Source organism: Streptopelia decaocto (assembly GCF_964273445.1).
Source record: "Streptopelia decaocto genome assembly, chromosome: 1".
Lineage (NCBI taxonomy): Eukaryota > Metazoa > Chordata > Aves > Columbiformes > Columbidae > Streptopelia > Streptopelia decaocto.
Window position 1 is genome coordinate 212635828 of NC_138663.1, and position 10081 is coordinate 212645908.

The following is a 10081-nucleotide window of genomic DNA, read 5'->3' on the forward strand; positions in this document are numbered from 1 at the left end:
CAGCCGTGTCACCGTGTCCCCCTGCGCACAATTATACCCGCGCTGCCTCGCATCCCCCGTCCTCGGGGCCCTGGCCGGGCTGACGTGATGTAGCTGCGGGTCGTAGCGAGACACAGCCGAGCTTTGGGAAAACAGGCGTGACGAGTCCTAAAAAAAGCAGCCTGACTTGTCAACAGTGCCGAGCACCCAGGCGCACAAACTCAATGCAATTACTTCTGCAAATATCTTAGAATGTATGTATAAATAGCAATCCATGTTTTGAATACATTATTGAGCTTGTTACGTAACACTCCTGGTGATTAATGCAATAAAAGGCATTTGGAAGTTTCCCTATAGCAATCTGTGTGTTGGGGTCCTCTGGGTGGGGTGGGAGGCAGATTTTGGGGCTCAGGAGCCCTCCCTGTATGAACAACTGGCCACTGACCCAGCTGCCAGGTCAGCCAGTGACCACCCCCCCTCAGCCCCCAGGAATCTCGCCATCCTCAGGATCAGAAACACATTATTCTGCAGAAACTGTTTTCCACAGCCTGAATTATGAAATTAGCCCCCAAGCAGAGGCAGCTGTGGATGTCGCAGGCTCAGCTGCACACCCACACCTCAACAAACACAGGAGGACTTTCACTGTAAAAGAAATAATAAATCCACCGGAGCAATTGTGGAGCGCAGCATTGAACACACATAAAACCCCCAACGCAGAACTCCCCCCGTGCTAAATCTCGTTTAGGATTGCAGGCATTGCAGTATTTGGGATCACTACCCAAAATAAGAGGCGATGCCCGACTGTGGCGGAGTTCAGGCAGCCGAGAGAGCTGCAGGACGCTGGATCGACGCTGCAGCAGGATCGCTGCTTTGGGACCTGGAACAGCACGGTTAGTGCTGCCAGGGTGTCACTGGGGAGGTGACATCCATCGTCCTGGCCGGGCTGGAGACATGTGGCTGGAATCATCCACCGCCACCTGCGCCAGGACAGCAGTAGGTGACGGGGACCGGGTGGGCACGAGGCTCAGGTGTCTGTATGAAGGATGCTGGAGCATCTCCCCGGGACCTGCAGCTGGTGCACGCACGATGGTCTCTGGGTGCAGGAGCTGGCAGTGCCCTGGGATGGACCAGTCCCTGATTTGGAGGGTGCTGAGCTTCCAAGACACCGGCTACGCTGTGCCTGCCAGGCTCCAGTGCTGCACCCACATCCCCAGCTGCCCAGGCACCTCTGAAAAAACCCAGCTGCCAGGATTCAGAGAATCAGAGAATAGTTTGTGTTGAAGGGACCTCCAAATCTCCCCCAGTTCCCCCCTGCCATGAGCAGGGACATCTTCAGCAGCTCAGGTTGCTCAAATAAAAATAAAAATAAAAATAATAGAAATAGAAATAGAAATAGAAATAGAAATAGAAATAGAAATAGAAATAGAAATAGAAATAGAAATAGAAATAGAAATAGAAATAGAAATAGAAATAGAAATAGAAATAGAAATAAAATTTAAAAATTAAAATTAAACAATTAAAAAAATACAAATAAAAATATAAAAATAAAAATAGAAATAGAAATTAAAATTAAACAATTAAAATTAAAATTAAAAATTGAAATAAAAATAAAAATAAATTTTAAAAAATAGAATCTACGCCACTGTTTGTTTTGGAGTCCAAATGGGAGCCAAGCTCATTTATCATCTGGTCTGCGGCATCTCTGAGTATCAGTGCCTAACCTGCAAAAGTGCATATTTTCACTTTCAATGTCTCTTCTTGGTATGTTTTTACCCTCATACAGACATGGACCACAGTGCATCTGCAGAGGGGCAGCACGGCGCTCAGGCAACACAGAAAGCTCTTCATTCTATTGCCTTTGGATGCAAGAAACCCTTGCGGACCAGGGGAAATCAACTCTCATGGATGGAAGAACGCTACAGCACACAACTTGTTAGCATGCACCCTGCTGTTTTTAGTGTGGGATGAGACTGAAATGCAGCCATTGACAGATGATGTGATGTAACTGGTTCATTTGGACAAACCAGTTATGGTATCTTGTCCGATGATGGTGCTTTTGCCAGTATCTCCACTGCCGCACTGACGTCTCCTTCTGCATCAATCAGTGCCTCCAAGTTTGCGCTCTGGTCCTGGAAGCCCATGGCACTGAGTTGCTCCATTTGTCTTGCAAATCTGGCCTGTGGCACCTCCTCATCCACCTCCATCTGATGTTCTCCTTGCTCCCCATCTGACTTCAAATCTCCACTGTCCTCAGACTCCCTGCTTTGTGACGAGTCGTCCATGCTTTCCAGATCCAGCTGCACACTTGGGTCCTGCAAACTCAGTATAAAATCTGGTACCTCTGTCGAGAGGGTCTGTAATCCCAGCTGGATCTGCAGCAACGCCTGCAGCGCCCGCGGGTTCCTCAGCAGGGACGAAATCTCAGCGTCCTCCAGCTCCGGTGGCAGCTGCTGCACTTTCTGGTCTTCAAGTGGAGAATTTCCGTCACTCGGTATCTCGGCGCCATTCAGCAGCACTTGTGCGGGGCTGTCGGGGTGTGTTAACGCCCTCCCCAGGTTGTGCATGAGCTCTGGGTCTCCTGTCAGCTGCTCAACCATGGTCTGAACCTGCCCCGAGTTGGGCACCACCGGTCCTGCCACAGGACCCAAGTTCAGCGAGGTAAAACCATCACCTGTGCTGTTGATGGTGAACTGGCCATCGCAATCCCCTGCATTACCACTGACCCCATTGGACTGCGGAGCCCAAGGGTTGGGTAATGGCCTCCGGTTTTCGGTGTGGGCTGGTAGCCTGGCTCCCGTCACGGGTGGGTCACTGTCCTTGGGAGCAAAGGGGCTGTTTCCCATCTGCACAGCGTCCAAGATGGGCTCCTGAACCTCCTTGTACAGCTGCTCCAGAGCGCTGAACCCTCCAGGGATGCTTTCCAGGTTGTTCATGGCCACATCATGGTTCCTCATCATCTCCTGCATTACAGCAGGGCTGCTGGAGGCCTCCAGCATTTCTCTGATAGTCTGGGGGTGGGTGAGAATGTGGCCAATCTCGGGATTTTCTTCAGCCAGCTGCTGCATCTGAGGGCTGGACATGAGGAGGTCCCTGACAACGTCGGCATTGTCGAGGACATCCTGCACCAAAGCAGTCTGCATCTCCCTTTCCAAGCTGTGCAGGGGTACCTCTTCTTCTTGAATGCTGCTCACCAAGTCCAACACGTCTGTGGAGTCCAGGCCCAGGAGAAATACGCCCGTCACCCCCAGGAGGAAGCCCAGCAGAAATGTGTTGTTGTTGATGGTGTTCTGATCCAGGCCTGAAGCAAGGATCCTGGACAAGAGGTCCTCCATGGTCCGTGCCACTATTTCCTGGCTGGAGATCAACAGCTCAGACAAGTTGTGATGGATTAAGCTTGGGTTTTGCAGATGATCCATGCTTCCCAAGTAGAATAAGTTGAAATTGCTGCGGCTGGGAGGTCGCATCAGGGCGGTCACTCTTTCTTGATCTGCCAGGCCATCCTGTGGTTTCTGCTGGGACCTGATGACAACATGGATGTTGACCCCACTGTGAATTCCATGCTGGCTCAAAGTGTCTTGATCCTTGAGGACTTTCCCAGCAAATATCAGGACCAGCAGATCAGGGGATGCTTTGAAACGTTTGGCAACTTCTTTCTTAAACTCCTGGATGGTGCTGCTCTGAGCAACCTCAAACTTCTCCTTCTGTTTGAGCGTCTTCACAGTAATCTTGATGATATTTGAGGAATCCATGGTGACAACAGGCTGACCAGTCTCTGCTGCTCCTTTGCTTCTGGGCATGGTGACTCCGAGACCAGGACTGCGCGTCACTCTGTTGAAAAGCAGAGGTGCTGGCAGGAGGTGACAGAGGGTGACAGCTGCAGTGGAAACAGGGGGTGGCAGTTACCCGTGCTATGGTGACAGTGGCCAGGAGGGAGCAGTGACACGGGGACAAGGACCACCTCCCTCTGCAATGTACATAACAGCCAGATGTTGCACAGCTGCTCCAGTTGCTCACCACCCGTGCAGTCCCCCCATGTTCCCTGTCCCACTGCAGCCTCCTGCCCGTATAGAATGGCCATGCAGCGTCCCTGTGCTGTGACATCACAGTTGATGCCAGAGTGAGCAGTGATGTCAGAGCTGAGCTCAGGCTTCCTCGCCTCCATGGTCCCCAACCAAGTCCCCGGGACACGAGGAAAACCACACCATGGGGACCCCCAGTCTCAGGAGCTCCAGGACCATTTCCATTTCACATGACCGGCAGGTCAGCATCGCCAAACCCACGGCAAAGCTCCTGAGCACCCACCCTCCCGGCTCCGGACCTTGCTCCCCTGTTTCAGCAAACACACCCCTCCTGCCAGGTGTGCTGTAGGAACACGAAGCACCTCGAATTGTCACATTGACCCCCAGTCTTTGGGTCCCACTGTGGGTTTGCTGCCAGTGCAACCCATGCACAGGGTCAGCCCTAGAATCACAAAATTACAGATGGGTTTGGGCTGAAGGACCTTCCCAGCTCCCCCAGTGCCCCTGCCATGAGCAGGGACATCGTCACCAGCTCAGGTTGCTCAGAGCCCGTCCAGCCTGGCCTGGGATGTCTCCAGGGATGGTTCATCCACCACCTCTCTGCCCAACCTGGGCCAGGCTCTCACCACCCTCAGGGCAACAATTTCTTCCTCATGTCCAGCCTGAATCTCCCTCCTTTAGTTTAAAACCATCACCCCTTGTCCTGTCACAACGGGCCCTGCTCAAAAGTCTGTCCCATCTTTCTCATTGGCCCCTTTTAAGTCCTGAAAGGCTGCACTAAGGTCTCCCCGGAGCTTCTGTTCACCAGCTGAACACCCCAGCTCTCTCACCTGTCCCCAGCAGAGCTGTTCCAGCCTCGGGTCATTCCTGGGGCTCCTCTGGCCCCTCTCCAGCAGCTCCATGTGTGTCCTGTGCTGAGGACCCAGAGCTGGACCAGCACTGCAGGGGGGTCTCACAGAGCGGGGCAGAGGGGCAGGATCCCCCAAACCTGCTGCCCAGGGGACTGGGGATGCAGCCCAGGACACGGGTGGTTTCTGGACTGCAAGTGCACATGGCCAGGTCACGGCCAATCTCTCCCCCCCCAGCACCACAAGTCCTTCTCCGCAGGGCTGCTCTCAGTCCCTCCATCCATTTTTAACCCCAGGATTGCCCCCGTGCAGATGTTCCCAGGTAAGGGTTACTCAACCTATGCCAATTTCGATACGCTTTGCACCATTCTTGTGGATGCCGTTAAATTTAATTCCATGTGCACAGAGCAAACAGCCTACAGTTCCATTACCACAACAAATCTCTCCCTCGCCCAGCTGAGAATGTTGATGTTTGTTTCAAAACAAAGACAAAAGGAGGTAAATTTGTCTTAGCACCCCATGCTTTATTTCTTGTTTATGTGATGCTCGGAAAAAATTCTCACAGTCCCAGGGTGGTGCTGAATTTCTGCACCTGCAAAATTCAAAGCTGACTTTCATGGAGCCAATACAAAAATCCAGGTGCATATCAGAACAGCTTAATTTGTTTAGCCTTTTCCTCATAGCTTTCAGGTTATTTGATGTCGACATTCATTTTTGAAACTACAAAAGTTTCTCTTTTAATCAAAAACCTCCTGATCCAGTTGCAGAGTGCTTATTTCATGTCAGCTAATCACACCACATGGTAACTCCCCGCAGGACACGGTACGGTTTCTGTTTCCAGACAGCATGCAGGGAGAAGCGCAATTCCAGAGCCCCAGCACTCGTTTGCAGCAACAAAGAGCTCCCCTGCAATTATTTATTTGGATGGAATGCATTGGCATGCAGGCCTGTGCCTGTGCACTGATGCCAGGTGCTCTTTTCCCCAAGATTTGTCCCTCCACGGGGCACCAGTCCCTCTGCTTGGTGACTCCACAGCCCTCTCATCCAGCTCACTGAGAAGCGATGGGAAAAATAGTGCTAAATTCAGCGATGGTGGTTCTGATCACTATTTTTGCTCTTTGGTGAGTCTCTTTCCCATTTGTAGCCCAGATTTATTTCTGATGCCTGTATCAATGTGTGCCTGGGTAGTGCCTCTCCTCTAATGACTCAGGAGATAAAGAAATCTGGGACAAAAATCAGAAGGATGGACTCCTAATCACGCTAACACTTCCTTCCCCACTAAGGATGGTCATAATTCTTCCTGGAATTTGATTTCTGGAGCTTGTGAGGATTGGAGACTGTCCCAGGAAGCACATGCAGCATTTACAGCGTGTTTAGATGCTGCTGTTCCTCCTCAGACATCGTTCATACCAATGGGGGCAATTTGCCAGACCCAGGGCTGGTGCCTGCAATATCTGCAGAGTTTCTGGCATCACCCAGAGTCCACAAACAGCATCAACCATGGTGGCTACGGGTGTCATCTGCGTGGACTCTGACACAGTCCCCCATGACATCCTTCTCTTTAAACTGGAGAGATATGGATTTGATGGGTGGACTGTTTGGTGGATGAGGAAATGGTTGGATAACAACATCCAGAGGGTAGTGGTCAATGGCTCAAGGTCTGGATGGACACCGGTGACAAGTGGTGTCCCTCAGGGGTGCGTCCCCTTCGTCACCAGCAGGCCCGGTGTGATGTAAACTGACCCATGATCCAAAAATAAACAAAACCAAAACCAATTCTGCTGGTGACACTGGTCTCACAGCCACGTATTGATCTGCTGGGTTCTCCTGTGTATTGCCTCATCACTCCCTGCAACTGGAAGGGTAGAGGAGAACACTCCTTGTGCCCCTGATCCCTTAACCGTATTTTCTGTCACCACGCAGAAATGGCTCCAAACATGCTGCTAAAATACTTCCACTTTGTTTGGTGAATGACACTCTGCAAGCCCAAAACGCTCCTGGTTACCCAGCTCATTACTCACCAGAACTTCTTCTGTTTGCCTCCCTAACTCCTTTTCCTCTGGACACAAAAAACACAACGTGGTAATTTGAGTAGGATTTAAACACTGCCAGAGTGTAACGACAGCATTCTACGTCCCTTTATACACAGTTCACATATACATATACCCCTATACTAGAAGATACAGGAAATTTTATTTTTAATGTTTCCCAGTTCGCAGGGTCAGAGTCCTTCCACAACAGGATTTGGTGAGGAGCACGTTGAGGCCCCCCAGGTCAGATTGACACAACTTGGGGCACAGAATCATGGAATGTCCTGAGCTGGAAGGACCCACAGGATCAGAGTCCAACTGCTGTCCCTGCACAGGACACCCCACAGGTCACCCCATGTGTCTGAGGACGGTGTCCAGTCTCTTCTTGAACACTGTCAGGTTGGGGCTGCGACCACCTCCCATGTAGACCTGGAGGCTGAAACAGTCATGCAGGTGGCTTCTTGGTCCTGCACCACTCTGGAATCCAAATATTTCACTGAGAAAACAACTTTGTACCAAATAACTTCCATCCTCCACATGGGCACACATCTATATGGGTGTAGTCACTGTTGGAAAACCTGCTGTTGCTCTCATGAGCTCCTCGCAGCAGTTAATTATTCTCATTATTCAGAATAAGGCTTCTATTTCTAATCAGAATATGTCTGGCTTCATTTTCCGTTCATTCAAATTCATCCTTCTCAAGGGCACTACAATGATCCTCAGCATCAGATGTTTCCTCCCGAGACCTCCACCCTGCAATGAAGATGCCTCTACAGCTCTTTAAAAATTAATGTTTTGCACCCTTTATAGATCAAGTATTTTCTCCAGCCCTTGTATAATATGTCAGTTCTGTCTCCCTGCCCTCCAGACCTTTTTGCTATCATTTAGAATGCTGACCACAAACCAGAGGGCAGGATTGCAGCACCGCTCTCACTGAGCAACCCACCCCCTCACTGCACCCATGTTAACCTGCTCCTCATTAGCAACTGATTTTAGGGCTCAAACAGACCATGGATTAGTATGAGTTCCAAACAAGTCAGCCAGGCCAAAAGCCACCAGCTTATCCTGCACTAAGCCCAGCAATGGGTATTTTTCAGAGATTGCAGCCAACTGGGGAACAGTCCAGGCCAACCAGAGCAGTGACAGATGTTCCTCAGCTGCCTCCCACGAGGAGAACCAGGAGATCAACCACCTTAAGTGTATGTATAGAAACACACACAGCCTGGGGAAAAAAAAACAGGAGGAACTGGAGCTCTGTGCACAGTCAGAAAGTTATGATATTATAGGAATAACTGGAACAGGGTGGGATGACTCATATGACTGTAGGATCACGATGGATGGTGATAACCTGCTTCATAAGGACAGGCAGGGAAGAAGAGGAGGAGTCATCACACTCTATGTTCAGCAGAACCTGGAATGTATAGAAGACGACTGTGGCAATTGTGGAAGCTGTATTGAATGTCTCTGGGTTAAGATCCAAGGGGTCATCTCCAAGTGTGTTCTCACAGTAGACATCTGCTACCAACCTCCAAACCAAGACGATAAAGGCTGACGAAGCGATGTTTGAGTCACTTGGGCAAGTTTTGGGGCAACACAAGCTGGTTCTGATGGGTGACTTCAGCTACCCAGACGTGCTGGAAGAACAACATAGCAGCTCACTTTATCCATCAAGTTCTTGGAACATAGTGGACGGCTTCTTCACAAAAGTTAGATGTGCCAACCAGGAACTGCTGGGCTTGCTGCTCACAAATCAAGAAAACCTGCTTGGTAATACCTCGGTTAGTGATACCGCGGCTGCGGTGATCACAGCGTTGTGGGGTTTGGGATCCTGCTGAGCACGCTGAAGGTTTGTACTAAGACAAAGCCACGCTTTGCTGGACCAGAATTCTGGATCACCCCTCTCTGCACCGACCTGCTGTTCTGGGAGCGTTGGCTGCTGCACATTTCTGCCTTCAGCCAGGGCAGCGCAGCTTCAACACACCAGGCCACTGACCACCAGCGAGGTTCTTCTCCTGTATTTGATAGCCAACTTCAACACACCGTGCCACTGACCACCAGCGAGGTTCTTCTCCTGTATTTAATAGCAAACTTCAACACACCGTGCCACTGACCGCCAGTGAGGTTCTTCTCCTGCACTTGATAGCCAACTTCAACACACCATGCCACTGACCACCAGTGAGGTTCTTCTCCTGTATTTGATAGCCAACTTCGACACACCGTGCCACTGACCACCAGCGTGGTTGTTCTCCTGTATTTAATGGCCAGCAGGTTCACTCCTGCAGGTTTTTAGATGAAATGTTTCCTTCCACACCAACCTGCATTAAACACCACACACACCATAATGAAGATGCTGGAGGGAGTGGAGCATCTCCCGTGTGAGGAAAGGCTGAGGGAGCTGGGGCTCTGGAGCTGGACAAGGGGAGACTGAGGGGGGACTCATTCCTGGGGATCAATATGGAAAGGGGGAGTGTCAGGAGGATGGAGCCAGGCTCTTCTGGTGACAACCAGTGACAGTACAAGGGGCAATGGGTGCAAACTGGAACACAGGAGATGCCACTTAAATATGAGAAGCAACTTGTTGGGGGTGAGGGTGGCAGAGCCTGGAACAGGCTGCCCAGGGGGGTTGTGGAGTCTCCTTCTGTGCAGACATTGCAACCCGCCTGGACACCTTCCTGTGTAACCTCAGCTGGGTGTTCCTGCTCCATGGGGGATTGCACTGGATGAGCTTTCCAGAGCCCTTCCAGCCCTGACATTCTGGGATTCTGTGATAACCAACCTGCGGGGACACGTATGGGAAGAAGCAGCACAAATGCAAACATCAAAACTTCTGGCTCTCAAAGCATTGATGTTTGCAACCACTTAGGCATGCGGAGCTGCTCCACACTGCAGCTCTGGAGCAGCCTGGATTTTGGGCATGGGCAAAAACGGAATGTGTCTGCCCCTGCCTCTGTGCCAGCCCCAGAGCTCTCCCTGATGATGACAGCATGCAGGACAGTGTGGAATTCCCAAGGACAGCAACTATATACACAGAATCATAGAAGCATTTTGGTTGGAAGAGACCCTTAAGATTGAGTCCAACCATAACCTGGATCTAGCACTAAACCATGTCCCTAAGAGCCTCGTCCATGCGTCTTTTTAACCCCTCCAGGGATGGTGACTCCACCGCTGCCCTGGGCAGTCTGTTCCAATGCCCCACAGCCCTTTG

General features: G+C 50.8%; 1 protein-coding gene across 1 annotated transcript; it reads right to left on the reverse strand.

Moving 5' to 3' along the window:
- Nucleotides 1-2006: 2006 nt before the first annotated feature.
- Nucleotides 2007-3776, reverse strand: LOC309435455 (ubiquilin-1-like; the record flags this gene model as incomplete). The annotated part of the gene is made up of 1 exon (XM_082043677.1): nucleotides 2007-3776. The coding sequence occupies one exon, from the start codon at nucleotides 3774-3776 to the stop codon at nucleotides 2007-2009; it is 1770 nt and encodes a 589-aa protein (XP_081899803.1).
- Nucleotides 3777-10081: the final 6305 nt, after the last annotated feature.